Below are 14,818 nucleotides of genomic sequence, written 5' to 3'. Positions count from 1 at the left end.
GCTACCCAGAACAGGGCCTTGTGCATAGGGGAGTCCTGGGGGGAGAGAAAGAGCCACCATTTCACTTGGGAGTCAGTTCCTGCGGGTGAAAGACAACCAGGACAGAGGGGAGGGCTTGTCCCGCTCGTAGCAGGTTCTGTCCTCAGCCACAGCCATTCCAAGGAAACAGGTGCTCATATGGACCTGTTAATGCACTTCACAGGTGAACAGTAGAAAGGAAATTAATTTCAAGCCTTGTTTGCACCTCCCAAGTCATTCTTCCTCTCCTACATCCCTTGCCTGCCCACAGAGTGTCAGACCCACATTGCCCTGTGCCAGCCTGACCAGAAATGGGTCTGTTGTTCTCAGTCTGAACACGGACTGCAGCTCTGCACACAGACCTGCCCAGGCACTTCCTCGTCAAAATCAGAACTACACACAAGAGGAACTGGCGTTCAACACATCCTGGGTCTCCTGAGCAGAGCTTTTTTGAGAACAAGTTTTATTCACCAGCAGGAGCAGCACGAGGCTCCTTGTTCCTGCTGTGCCCCCGGTGCGCTCTCAGACCGGGCAGTGACCCCGGCTGGCTGAACCAGCAGCAGTCCACACGTGGCCATTCCCCCAGCCCCGGCGTGCAGGGCACCAGCACAGACAGCTGCAGGCAGGACTGGAGCCTTGTGGAAGGAACGGGCACAGCCTGGGCACAGCCTCTGCCCAACTGCCAGGGCCCCGCTCTGGGAAGCAGAACAGAACGTTCCCCAGCACTTCTCAAGCCTTTGCACTGGTCCCACAATCTGCCACACTTCCCATATGTGCTACTTCCATGCTTGAGTCACAGTGAAGTGTGAACTTCAGAAACCCCAACACTTACTTGTATTTCTGAGATTACACCCATAATCACAACTTACATTCTCTGCTTATTCTAAAAAGCCAGTTATTTACCTTGTTAAGAAGAGGCTGCAGCTTGGTGAGGGCTATAACTGTGGCTTCTATTAGAACTTGGCTATTATAATTATCAGGGCCTTTTAAACAGCTCTCAAGTCCCTTTTTGAAAAAAGAGAGTAATTAAAAATACAACCATAATTACATTTTGCTTCATAAAAAGAAGATCAAAGCTCCGCACAATAACAGTTTTTCTCAATTATTTAAAAAGCCTGAGCTCATTCTAAACCAACTCTCGAGAATTTTTCCAAATGGAGATTTAGACAGCAGAAATAAATGCATGGCTGCACAATGTGTACCCAAACAGTCAGGCTGCAGGGGGGGCATAAGAGCTGGAGAAAAACTCTTTATCATTTAGACACTGTTAAATTAAAGTTTGTGTCTATAAAACTCTAATAAAATGCTTAAAGGACACATGTTTAGTACATTGCTCACTTGCTATGGAACACAACCTACTTTGGAATGACTGAACATCACTGTCAAGCCAGGCACCTGCTTCAAAGTTTTCTGATATAAATCAGCTCTTTACTATACTTACTCACAACACACGAGGTTATTCACTTCCTTTGAGAAAAAGGAAGCTGTGAATCATGTGCGTGCTGGTAAATGCCTTAAGAGAAAATTTCTCATTTATTTAAATACTGACTGCTGGATCCACCTGTGTCAGGAATGTTAAACTCAATATTGAGACCTATTGATATTCTAGAAGTCACAGCAGTGATGGAACTTATTGCCACTAAGTCAATTTAAATTCAAAAGCCTGGCCTATAGAAAGTGTATTTCCAATCAGTTCTATTTAAGAATATGCTTGAAAAAACATTTATCCTAAAATTATGCCAAGTTCTATATTTGATGGGAAGATAAAGCTAAAATTAGCTGCTTTATGAGTCACAAAAGAAAAAAGACAGACCCATATACCTTGCTGAGAATTCGGATTATTTGTTTTATTTGTCCATGAGACACTCGTTTACTTATACAGCCAAAGACAACCAGTGCTCTTGGCTGCAGGGAGGGGTTGTACTGGAATGCAAACCTGTGAAGAAACAGAGTACACTGCATTAAACAACATATATACAACAACAAAAACAAAAATACATATAACGAAAAGCTGAAAACTCTGGGTGTACTGCACAGGCAGGGAGGGCTCAGGGTTTGAGATCCATGACTTACTTTTGAGCTAGTTCAGTCCACTGGTCCAGCCACTTGCATGTTGGGATATCCCTCATACAAGCCTAAAGAGAAAAATAGATTGTTTGAATGGATGTAACATGGAGAAGATGTATTTGTACAATTGGGAATGTGCAGAAGTTTGGCTCTCAGAAATCAGCTGTTAACTTCAGCAGGGAGGAGGCACAGCCCCGGCACCGCTGCCTGCTGAGAGGGCCAGCAGTGCCCCTGTCCCTCAGGGGTCACTCCCCTGTCCCCACACACCTCCATGATCTCCAGCAGCGCCTCGGTGACCGTCTCCAGCGAGGTCAGGGCGAAGGTCTCGCGCTCGTAGGAGCCGGGTGAGAAGGACCTGTCGCGGTAGCTGGAGCGGAACGCGATCACCGCGGCCGACTTCACTTTGCTGATCCCAAACAGCAAATAAAATTTGGGCAGAGAGAACTCAGTCAAGCTCAGCCTTAAAACTTGCTTGGTCTCCTCTGTTGAATAAAGTTGTACATATGAGATTTACACCAGGGAAATTCAAATCCACATTTCCCCCCTCTGAGGCTCCTCCCCCAGGAACACCAACAGCCAAGAGGTCCCTGCGCCCATTGCAACACTGCTCCCTTTGCTACTGCCCCGAGTCAGGCACAGCAGCTCTGCTCTCCTGCCCTGACTGCTGGAACCAGGCACGAGAAATGGATTCTAGAGTCTGCTACAGAGGAACGTGTTTAAAGATGTGGCTCTGTGAGTTCTCCTCACAGTGATTCAGAAAATGGAAATCCAGATTGTTCCTGCTCTGAAATACCAACAGAACTGGAAGTTCAAACTGCAGCAGACTCTGCCTTTGGCTCTGGCACTCACATGAAGAAAGCCACTTAAAGCAGAAGAAAATGATGGCCCTGCTCTAGCACTGAATATCTTCACAGTTCTGACCTTTCAGTTGATTTCAGTGCACTTCAAACCCACTGCGTGAGCAGGAGGCTCAGCACCCCCGTGCATCAGAGCACAGACACACAGACACCTCTGCGTGTGTGTGTGTGCACCCACTCTCCTGATGATAGGTACAGACATAAAATGAGATTTCAGATACTTAAAAAAAGGCAAGATCACATAAACGTTGAATTTTTTTTTCTGCACAAAATACGGCCTGGTTTTACATTGTGCTTCTGGGGTAAGAAGTGCCAAATTGCTAATATCAATTATTTTAGGACTGCTAAAATACAACAGTAGATAAAAGACCTGTTTTAACACTGTAACTTCACAATTCCCTTATGTCATTGGTATTTTTGTTATCATGTTATGCAACCCTTCACAAGATGCACATGAGCCAGTTTTAGCACAGATGTATTTTCTCGTTTGCCTTGCCAGAAAATCACGTTACTTTCTTCTCTTTTTCTAAAACCCATTATACAAACAATTTACATTATGCACCTGCTCTGAGATATTTTTTAATTCCATACTCATTTCTTGTTGATCATATCCTCATTCTGATTTGTATTCATGCTGAACTACAACCCACTATTTTCAACCTCTCTTAATAGTTTGCAGAGAAAGACAACTCAAGTATTTGTTAAACAAATTAAGGAGCAATCAGCTTCATTGAAAATCCAAAAAAGCTCACCACTGAAGTGAAGCTGTGAACAAGTGCAAAGAGAGTGAATGATGTTGATGACGAGCCCATGAGTGGAAGCTCTGAGGGAAAGGGGCCCCGTGGCCACCAGCAGAGTCACCACGTGGAAGAGGTAGGGGAGATGTGCTGCCACGTCCAGGGAGTTGTTGAAGGAGAGCATGAGCATGTACCGTGCCAGAATGGCAATGTCATCCCACATCAGGTGCTGCTCCAGCGTGGGCGTGGGGGACAGACAGGTCTTGTCAATGATTTTACACATCCTCCCAATCACCTGAAAAGAGAGCAACCATTTTGTTCTACTCAAACGGGGAGCACAGCTCAGAATTTCAGTAAAACCCATCACCATTTAACACTGAAATTATTCTTCTGCTTGGAACCTATTTTATCGAGGGTTTTGCATTAATTGCCTGTCCTGAGTTACCAGAAAGCATCTCAGTGTCACATTAGCAAACAAGTTGAAATTATTCTATGAAAGGAAATGAAGGCAAAGAGGGAACTCACTTTGCTTGACACCAGTTTGACATTGCCAGAAGCCAATGCTACAGCTGTGTCTGCCATCACCTCAGCTTTGATGGAGCCCAAGCCCCCCGTGGCACTGGTTTTGATGAAACTGTCCAGCACTACATCCAGGAGATCTGTTATCTGACAGAGAAAAAATTCCTTTCTTACCAGTCAGATTAACTTTACTTTTCCACAGTGAACCACCCTTTACACAGCAATCATTAATTTCTTCAGCTGAAGATGCACAACTACCAGAAACTGAAGCATCGCTTTTAGTGACTTGAATTCCATTACGTTTTACTCCCAATCCTTCAGAACTAGAAACTGTAATTTAGTTAGCACTATTTGTATTTTACTTCCCACATTAAAGTATAACTATTTATAAAATGCTGACCTCAGTAAGAAGAAACCTGATTTGAAGTGCAAGAAAACGTGTGTTTGTTTACAAATGCAGAACTGTACCTGTCCCAGACTCCCCCAGATCTTGGCCTGAATGGAAGGATACATCTGCTTCTCGTTGATGGTCATGGTGATGAGCTTGTCCAGGATGGCAGTGACGCGCTGGCGCTTGGCGTCGTCGTTGTGCTTGCAGAAGCGCACCAGGTTGGACAGCCAGGGGGTCATGTACTCCAGGCACAGGTGCTTCAGCTCAATGCCTGCAACAACACCCACCTCGTCACACACAGCCAGCACTGGCCTCTCTTCATAAATAACTCTTCCTCAGCGCTTTTCCTTTCAGTTTTAGTGCCCAAAATAGTTACTGTCAGAGCTGGGCAAAGAACACTGGGCGATCAGAGAAGCTTCAAAAAGGCATGGCAAAAGGAGAGGGCAGCAGAGCCAGTGAGGAAGCTCAGTTGGCTAAGCTAGCTCTAAAATCTTTCTAGAGATTAGAATCTTTTCAAACTCATGGTTGGCACTAACAAGCACTAGAGTTACTTACTGGATTTGCTAAATCCTGAAATACACTCCTCCAAGAACTCCAAGGTGAGGTGTGGCTCGTTTGCTGCAAGAGTCTTACTGATAGATACAATAAAGAGTGTGTTGTTGGCAGGAATACACAGACCTGAAGTTTCCAGTAACTGGCCCTCAATCTTTAAATTAAAGGTACAGGTTAAGGCACATAGGAGATTATAGGCAGCAGACCTGTAACAAAGCAAACAATGTGATTTGTAAGAGCTTTCTTGTACTTTTGAACATATACATGTTATACACCACAGTATTGACATTTCAAACAGCAAATCAATGCTGCTGTAGTAGAAATTACATCTAAATCCTGAACTTTTTGCCTGGACTGGTTACAATTAGGAGAAAAAAAAATTTCTTTGGAGAAATAGAAGAAATTATTCCTCCACTTGCTCTGAACAATTTCTGCTAAGGTTACAGAGTATGTTTGAAGGGCTTTTTACTGGACTTCTCAGAACAGCTTGGAGTTCCAGGAAATTCTAAATCCCTCCAGGTGTAGCTGAGCTGCTGGGAGAGAGCCTGCCCAGGGCCCAGGGGTGCCCCTGGCCAGAACCCAGCCTGGGGGAGCCTGTTCTGACACAAATCTAAGGGGTACAGCTCCCACGTTCTTAAACAAGAAGCTCAACACCATGGAAATCAAATGTACCCAATAAACACAGAGTGCAAAGCAGAAGTATTTCCCTTATAAAGGGAAATTAAGCTTCCTTCATGCCTTCACTTCCTCTGACAGTGTGTGCCCTTCTTCACTTATAGAAACTCAATATTTAATTATTAAAAATTGCATTTTATGGAGCTGGGGCAAAAGAAAAATTCAAGAGAGAATTTCTAAGACTAGAGCAGCCCTGGGAAGGCTCCCTGTTTGTGAGCAGAGGGGCAGTAATGCCAGAGCCCTGTACCGCAGGCTGGGGTCGGAGCTGCCCAGGTTGAGCAGGGCGATGTTGAGCAGCGTCCCGGGCACGTCCTTGGGGCGGATCTTGGTGTGCTGGGGGATGGAGTCGGGCTGGGACAGCTCCCAGCGCGTGCGGATGTGGATGATGGACCTGACGATGGCTTCACACTCCTGGTGCATGAAGGTCAGTGGGGTGCCCTGGTTGGCAATGGTCAGGGTGAACTGGTTCTCATCCACCAGGCAGATCTCCTCGATCTCGGAGGCGTAGTAGATGTCATTTAGGAACACGGTCTGGCCCAGCACCCGCGTACGCTCTGCTGATGTCACCTGCACCGCTGTCGAGCCAACCTTGGGGGGACAAGAAAAAACTGCTGCAGCACCTCCTGGTAATCACATAAAGAGAGAACAGCCTGACACTTCTACTTTTAGAAAAGATAAACAGATCAAATTTTGTACTTCCTAAAGGGGTATACTAGAAAGTTGTGATTTCTCCTCGAGACAGGGGAGGAGAATGAAGGGACAGTAAAATCATATTCCAATCCTTATACAAATGTAACAGATCACTAGGAACAGCATTAAAAGCACTTACTTTAATAGAAACTTTGGTGTCTTTATGAGCCAGTTTGAGAGCATTGTGAAACACTTTCAAGTCCTCCTCCAAAGCCAAGGTAGCTGCTGGGAGCTTCTGCTGGTCGTGTTCGATGTGCTCTGCCAGCTTCCCTGGAGAGTCTATGAAAACAAGCCTTTTGCTCCCTTTCAAACCTGTCAAGAGCCTTTCATGGTATTTGGTGTATTCTCTGACCCAAGAGTTACAGTTATAAATAAAAACTGCTGCAACATTTTCATAAGCAAAGCCTGGAAAAACTACAAACCATTTAGAAAGAAAGTCTGTTTTAAAGCGATTACTGGGGCCAGCGTGTGTGAGGTCCACCACGATTTCATATGGCTTTGCATAGTATGGCTTCAGGGTCAGCAGCACGTGGTAGATCAGCAAATCCCCATTGATCTGACCAGTCTTGAACCTGTAAGACAAGACAGACATGGCTGGGTCACATTTGAGGCCCACAGCACAAACACCTGAGTGTCCAGGCATACCAACAGCACCCACAGTCCCGTCCATGAGCCAGACTGACCCTCCTCATGGTCCTGCAAACACCCTCGGGCCACAGCGGGGACACCGCACCTGCCTCTGGCAGTTCCTCACACTCCAGCCACGTTTAGTGCCCAGGATGAGGGAGCTGGGATTTAACTCAACTTCCTCCTGAAGAGCCCCACAACTTTTTAACAACCTTAGAGATTCAAATTGTATCTATATTTGTACGTGGAAAAATATATTTATCTCAGGAGTCTTAAGAATAATCAAACATCCACACCCCAACTTTTTCAGAGGGTCTCAGGGCCACTCCAATTACTCTGTCCTGCAGCACTCTAATGCTTGGGGGGTGTTTCTAAGAATGGTCAGTCCTCTGAGGAGTACAGAGGATTTGCCTACAAAAACAACTCTTTTCAAAAACATTCACATAATTGAGAATATTTTTTCTCACTTAAAGTTTCTCTGAATTTTGAGACTGGGCAATGCATTTGCCTAAACCACATCTCCAGAGTTCACACAGCAGACAGATTTCCAGTAGGAAGAATTAATTAAAAATAAATTAATTAGTAGCTTGTGAAAATTTAAGGTGCTTTTAAATACCTGTCACTGCTCTGAGCTGTCATTAACTCTTCCAAGGCAAACAACAGGCTACATAAGAGCTGATAAATGCCGTCAGCACAGGTGTAGCTTTAAGGGTTTTGGGACACTTCTCTCGATAGCACCTGAGTGCAGGACAACACCGGAGACAGAACACAGAGCATTCAACTGCACAGGAGATTATTCTTCCCGTTACCTCCTGTGGTTCTGAGAGCTAAGTTGGGCAAGTTGGTGTTTTTCCCCCAACGTCTCATGGTATAGCTGTTACCCAAAGGAAGTGTGTCATCACTGTGGTTTTAGTTCCCCACTTAGAGCCACATGTCATCACAGTTACAGATTTGCCTAAAAAACACCAGCACTGCCCAAATCTCCCTGCTGTACACTGATGGTTGCTTGCATCCTAGGAGCAACATATATGCACAAAGAAATCTTATTGTCAAAGGACTAAATATCTGAAACACCCATGTTCTGTTGACTACATCTTGGCAAGGTAAGTACACATTTTTGTTCTCCTATTTTAAGTTGTACTTCAAAGTTTCCTACATTTCGTAGAAAATTATATGCAAAAGTATTTTTAAAGTTCGAGTAACTCAAAAATAGTAACTGTAGAAATATTATCTCCAACTGAATGAGGGAAGCTGATAAACTGTATTTTAGTCATGTTAAAGGTTATTCACAGTCAGACTCCTAGGCATTAACAGTGACAGTCACTACTTAGCTCTGTTGTTCCTGCACTGCAGATCTTGCTGGGTACTGAGACCCCATCAACACCCAGACACAAAGGGCTGAACTAAAAAGAAAACCAGCTCTTTAAAGACCAGCTCATTTGCTCTCATGGTTTCAAGTGCAGCCCTTCACACCATGAGCCCACTGATTTCTAAGAAAAGCACATCTGGTCTGGAAGCCCACAATGAACACTGGGCTCAGTGTGCCCCGGGCAGAGCAGGGAGCTGCACCCGGGGCAGGAACAGGAACACTGCAGCGTGGCTGTGCTGGCTCTGCCTGTTCTGCTCAAAATAGCTGAAATGTTGTTAAAAAACCCCAAGGTTTCCTGGGTTTGCTTTTCTTTTCCTTTTCAAAGTATGCCACAAGGCATCACTCAGGTGACTTCTACCATATACAGACAAAAATGATACCTGAGCTGTAGTTTGTGACTAAGATGGTTTCTAGTTCAAACTGAACAAACAGGATTCAGCTCAGGATGGAGAATAATTTTATGTTACGGGTGAACTGCAAAATTAAAGACACAGATCTTTTGTTGCTCCCTTGTCGTGCAAGGAGAGATCCCCTTACACACCAGGTGTATCATCCCTGCCTTCCCTTCATCTGGGCACACACCAGGAACATCACTTCTCTCATTTTTCATATTTACACACACACACAAGCACACTTTGTTACCTTTACAGGCAACAAACAAATTTATTCAAGAACAAACATAAAATTAACAGCGTTACTTTTGGTCATTCTCTGCAGCATTTAAATTTGCACCAAGCAGAGGGTCTAACAACCAAAGGAGACACTTGGATCTGTCACTAGAGACAGAAGAAAGACACTGGTGGGACACCAGCCTCGCCCCGGGAAGGTCAGGAGCAGCCTGGCCCAAGCAGCAGCAGTGCCTTGGTCACTGCTTGGCTGAGTTGTCACTCTTAATTTGAGGTTATTATCTTAGTATCAGACCAACCCCACTCTCACATTCTTACCCTCCAGACAAATCCAACAGGTACAGATTTGAATACCCCACAAATGTGAAACAGAACATATGAATAATTACTCTCATTTGCATAATTATCTGTGGCGTTTTAAAGAAAATGTCACAATCTGTAGCATGTTTGGGAGAAAAATACAAGAAGTACATTTGTGATAAAGAGCTTCTTGTACAAAAAAGAAGAAAAAATAAGAGAACAAAGATTTTCCTGGGCATTTTAAAGTACTCCAGACAGCTGTGCTAGGAACTAGACACAATTCACGTAAGTTACTGGTGTCACTTACAGGAACATTTTGGGTTCAAGTTTTTCCCTTGCCCATCTGTTACCTGCAGGGTTCCCCTGCCCGCCCCAGGGGAACTCAGGGAGGTGAGAAGCAGTCAGTGATCTGTAACCTCCTCATGGTCTCTCCATTCTCCGTGTAAAAGCAGAAGTGATGACTGGGTGTAACATGGGCAGCTCCAGAGAGGAGGAACTCCCAGAGTCTGCCCTCACATCACGAAGCACTCAGTAGGAAACACTTTTCTTTCTCTCTCTGCTCCATGCTCTTTTTTGATCTTCGCATGTTTTCTATAAACTTCAAACTGTCAGAAGTTTGAGACAATCTATTCTTTCACAATCTGGGTGCTTGAACTCATCCTCCTACATCCCCCCAAAATGAGGCCAAGTATTTTTCATCAAAAAGGCTGCAATTCCCCGAGAAGTCCAATCCAAACCTCTAAGAACCAGCATTTGCTAAACTAACACCATAATTTGTATTTTTGCAGGGGACTCAACAGGAAGATGAAGACCAAGAGACGCAGTAACCCACACCTGGCCTTCCCTGTCATGATCATCTTCTGCCTGTGGCTGCAAACAAGTGCAAACCACACCGGTTACCCTCAGCTCAGAGATGAAACCTGGAGTCCCATCGGCCAAAACCTCAGTGGGAGCCGGAACAGGACAGAAGCAAGTACAAATTCTGCTCTGAGCCTCAATTTCAGCAGCCAAATGACTACTTTTGAAATGAAAAGTACCCTGCCATTCTTCTCCTCCACAATGGCCCAAAATTCAACTTCCCCTGCCCCGATTGCAGTTTCCACCACTGGAGGACTGGGGACCAGCAGCAAACCCAAGAGCCCAATGACCAAAGAAACCTGTGACGACAATAAGTCTCTCATACTGATTTGCTTCATTATCATTGCAGTTCTTGTGCTCATCTGCACCTGCCTGTTTCTGTCCACAGTTGTAGTAGCTAACAAAATGTCCTATCTCAAAAGAGCCCAGCAGGGCAAACGCAGGCCCAGGACCAATGGTGACCTCCTGGCCACCAACAGCTTATGGCCCATGGCAGCAGGAACGTGGCAGAGGATGCCCAAGGAGACAAGTGGAACTGAGCTGATAATGCAGGAGCTGATACCAGGGAGGGATGCTGTGAACCAAAGGAAAACCAAAGATGAAACTACTGAGAAACTCACCAAAGCAGCAGATAATGAACAAGACAGCAAAGAACCATCCCAGTCACACAATCCCATTTTAACCAATTTTGTAGTTGAGATTTAATTCACACTCAGGTAAAAATTCATCTTTTCCCTTTGTTACACTGTTAATGTAAGGCAAAAACATGACTTTCAAGTAACAACAAGAATTTCCCCTCAGGAAATGCCAGAGTTTAGAGTTTTTCTACTGATGCCAGTGGGAATGCTGCAGCCATGTGTGGATCCAGAAGGCAGTAAGAATGTTAAATAGCTTTCTCTAAGTAGTGTCAATACTGGTTTTACTCCTTTCACCAGAAATCAGGGTGACAGAAGCTGATCAGGATAAACCAAAAGGACAGAATCTGCCCATGCTCAAAGACCACGGAGGGGAACAAGGGACAGACTGTCAGTCTGACCACCACACTGAACACTAAGATGCTGCACAGGTATAACCAAGTTGCTTTTTAAAGAAAACCATACATTAGTCACAACTCTGATTCAACCCCTGATTCAGGATCTAGTCCCTCTCAAAATACCCTTCTGGATTTTCCACCAAGAATGTCTTAAACCAGCTTAATTACATTTGAAGCAGACTGATTTGAACCATATTTATTGTGTTTTGACATTGTGATGAATAAATGTAGTATTTCCTAGAATATGAGAACTTGTTCAATTTGTTATCCTCAATAAACTTGCAATATCAGTTTTTAAATGACTTACGTGATACTATTTCTCCAAGTCAAAATGCTAGAAAAAACATGACCAGGCATTTTGGAATGTTATATTCCTGTAACATTGGCTGAGCTCAGTAATGGTCTCTGATGACTCGCTGTGATTTCTGCATCATGGAAATACACTCCACTTTCTCCTGACACCAATAAGAACATGCCAAGAATTTCCTCAAGCCACAACCACTTTTATTTTCTTTATTTTCAGAGGCCTGACCTTCCCATAATTCCAGGGAGGTGCCTGTGGCTGCTCTCCCTGCAGCAGAGCTTTGCTGTTTTAAGAAACCTGAGAAGCTTTCCACAGGCTGCTCCTCGGGCTGGGGAAACTCTGTTGCGCTGTGGTTACAAGTGCTGAGACTGCACAGTGCCAAAGCTCCAAACATCCTGTGCAGCTGTAACCAACAGCTGTGACGCATAAGATGGTTGCACGAGTTTGAGATGACCAGCATGACTGAATCCCCCACCCCAATTCCTTTAGATCAGCCATTAATTTGGCTGGCAGGGCAGCTACAGCAGCAGCAGAGGCAGGACCACAGCACTGTGGCAGCCAGAGGAGAGACACAGCTCAAAAAATGCAACTGCCAGGCTCAGAGGTGGGTTGTGTAGTGAGGAAAACGAAGCTGGAAGGAGTTTGCATGCTCAGCCTAGAACTGGGAATCAACTACAGGGGTTGAAGAGAACAGGGAGGAGACAAAGAAATCAGACAAGAAACACTGAGTTACTGTGTATGTGATCAGGATGCATGTTTGCTGCAGCAGCAGGCAGAGTGTCAAAGAAAGAGAGAAGCAGTGCAGTCAGAAGAGAGGCACAACAGGAAGGGCTGCAGCGGAATCTGTCAGTAGCCACAGGCAGAACACAATTGCAAAATGCCACAAGGACATATCTGGTGTGGGTTTCTTTCTGCCAGGCAGCCTTTCCAGGCAGAAATGCTCCAGGAGACCAAAGAGAGCAGCTTGAGTTACACTCCATGGAATGGACAGGGACAGACGGGGGAAGCAGCTGCACAGAGCACAGCCCTCCATAGTGATGGCAGCAGGTCCCAACCCTGTCCACAGAGAAAAACAACCGAGCGAGTAGGGACAGGCTGAGGGTGAAATCAGATTTTGCCCTCTGCCTCTTGATGCAGCTACACAACAGAGGATGTGTAAGCAGCCAGCATCCCATGATCACACAGCTTTCCATGACTCACCAAGGAGCCCGGGGTGGCTTCCCACTAACCACAGCAAACCCACCACTGGATTACATCAGCAACTCAAATCCAGCCCAAACTTGCACACTTTTTGATTCACACAGAAGAAACTCTATTTTCTACAAAGACAGGCAAACAGGTATTTAAGAACTTGCACATAAACACACGGAGGTGCCACAAGCCCATGTTTATACGAGCCCAGCTGTGCTGGCAGAGCAGGAGTTTGCCCATAGAACACACGATCTCCGATCTCCGAGATAAAGAGTCCCCGAGCCGCCCGGCGCGGACGCTTCCTGCCAGTGTTGGCAACTTCCTCTCTGCACAAACTTCAGCATGAAAAGAGCCATTTTACGCTGTCTGACTCTGAGCACACTGAGCCCTCCCGAGCCTTCAAACAACAAAGTCAGACGGTGCTTGCTTGAGAGAAGATAAATGTACAGGTAAGGATCAACTTCAAGTATTAACTCTATTTTGAAAAGAGGGGAGCTGGATAAAAGCTGAATTGAATCATTTTAACCCGTTACAAATCTGACAGTTTAGATCTCGTCGTTCTCGAGTCATTAACTTACTGCTCATGTGTGTTTACACTGCTGCATTTAAAATTTAATTTTGCGTATTTGTAAACCCATAAAGACTCATGCATATTAATTTCCCAGAAATAGCTTCACAGGACTAGCACTATAGTAGCTAATGAATTAGCTCAAATTGCCTGAAAGTGACTTCAGAAGGAAAGTAGGGGACAGATTTTATAACATTTATTTCATATGGAGACATTTAGAGAGCTGAACTCCAATCAGTACAGGGGAAAAAAAAAATCTGTTTCATGCCAACAACTCAACATTTGCACAGTCTGCATGCAGGAGTTTATTTATAAAACGCTTTGCCATTAGAATGCTGTGTCATTACAGCATCAGTACTTGGAAAACTTTTGAATATTTTGCTATGCTGAAGAACGATGAGAACAGGAAATAAAAGTTTAAAAGAATTGTAAAAGAGCCTTTCACTTCTGTCTCAGCTTCTATCACAACAAGCCATTTGTTCACTTCTGACAACCCTGTCTGTCAATGCTGCAGAGTTTGTTCCAGGTCCATAACCAGTTACATGATTGACAAAGGCTATTTTGAAACCCTGTGAGGACTGCTCTGCCAATGTCTTTTTCTGATAAGGTGAAAAAAGATGATAATAAGCCATTACCTTCAAACAAGTCGCTTAATTAATACAATCGATAATGTTGAAAATCTGCTGTTATTTGTAAAGTCAGTGACAAACCTGCTGATCATGCAGATAGGAACAGACTTGAAATGTGAAATATTGGTTAGAGCGTTATTTTCACTGTGATGGTATTAACACAAAACTGTCTGGCAGCAGTAAAGTGCAAAAATGCAGTTTGCAAGTTACCATGTTCTACCTCTTCCCTGCAATAGGAGAGGACACTTGTGAAGAGGCTGGAGGGAAATGGCCAGCAACCAGGTCATGCTGGTTCTCTTCTGCGGGGAGATCTGGAGATCCCTTTCTGCAGCAGCACCTCACCACGCTGCCATGACTGAAAGCCACAAATACACCACTGCCAGGAGTCCAAGAGCAGACAAACTCATTCTCTACCAACTGCAAGCAACTGGGCCCAGTTTATACCAGTCTGACACATCCCTGGCTGTTACAGAAACCCAGGCCTTCCCAGGAGAGAAGGATGCCGGGGATGGCAGCTGGGTAGCAGCACTGATAATTGGCATAATTTTGATTGGGATGATGCTGGCGATTATTGTAATTCTTCTGTGGAAATGCTGCATGAGGCCTGTTCTGGCCGAGTCCCATTGGGCAGGCCGGTCTCCCTTCGCGGATGGGGATACGCCAGATCTCTTCATGGACTCTGACCAGGGCACCAAGCGTTCTTCAGTCTTATTTATGTTGCCTTGGAAATTGAAACAAGGCACAAACTTGCAGGAGGACCCGACTGTCCCAGAGAACCCACCCCAGCACACTACGAGTACTGAGAAC

The 14,818-nt window shown here is 44.9% G+C and overlaps 2 protein-coding genes across 3 annotated transcripts in view; one reads left to right on the top strand and one right to left on the bottom strand.

Moving 5' to 3' along the window:
• Positions 1-14,818, bottom strand: part of NF1 (neurofibromin 1) — an 87,856-nt gene that overhangs the window by 14,826 nt on the left and 58,212 nt on the right. The window contains 11 exon segments of the mRNA XM_017730920.1: positions 1-35; positions 922-1,023; positions 1,840-1,954; positions 2,092-2,153; positions 2,353-2,567; positions 3,695-3,974; positions 4,205-4,345; positions 4,667-4,860; positions 5,145-5,347; positions 6,064-6,404; positions 6,646-7,078. Of these exon segments, the coding sequence (XP_017586409.1) occupies positions 1-35; positions 922-1,023; positions 1,840-1,954; positions 2,092-2,153; positions 2,353-2,567; positions 3,695-3,974; positions 4,205-4,345; positions 4,667-4,860; positions 5,145-5,347; positions 6,064-6,404; positions 6,646-7,078 (2,121 nt within the window).
• EVI2A (ecotropic viral integration site 2A) lies at positions 7,107-14,787 on the top strand. 2 transcript variants are annotated; one of them, XM_008631073.2, is made up of 4 exons: positions 7,107-8,236; positions 10,217-11,002; positions 11,088-13,263; positions 14,248-14,787. In XM_008631073.2, exon 2 carries the CDS (start codon positions 10,233-10,235, stop codon positions 10,989-10,991), a length of 759 nt encoding a protein of 252 aa, XP_008629295.1. In that variant the 5' UTR covers positions 7,107-8,236; positions 10,217-10,232; the 3' UTR covers positions 10,992-11,002; positions 11,088-13,263; positions 14,248-14,787. The 2 variants fall into 2 exon arrangements, with proteins under 2 accessions (XP_008629295.1, XP_017586408.1); XM_017730919.1 differs by having other exon boundaries at positions 7,108-8,236; positions 10,217-13,263.

Source organism: Corvus brachyrhynchos, unplaced genomic scaffold (genome assembly GCF_000691975.1).
Source record: "Corvus brachyrhynchos isolate BGI_N302 unplaced genomic scaffold, ASM69197v1 scaffold283, whole genome shotgun sequence".
Classification (NCBI taxonomy): domain Eukaryota; kingdom Metazoa; phylum Chordata; class Aves; order Passeriformes; family Corvidae; genus Corvus; species Corvus brachyrhynchos.
This window is presented reverse-complemented; position numbering and strand designations above follow the sequence as displayed.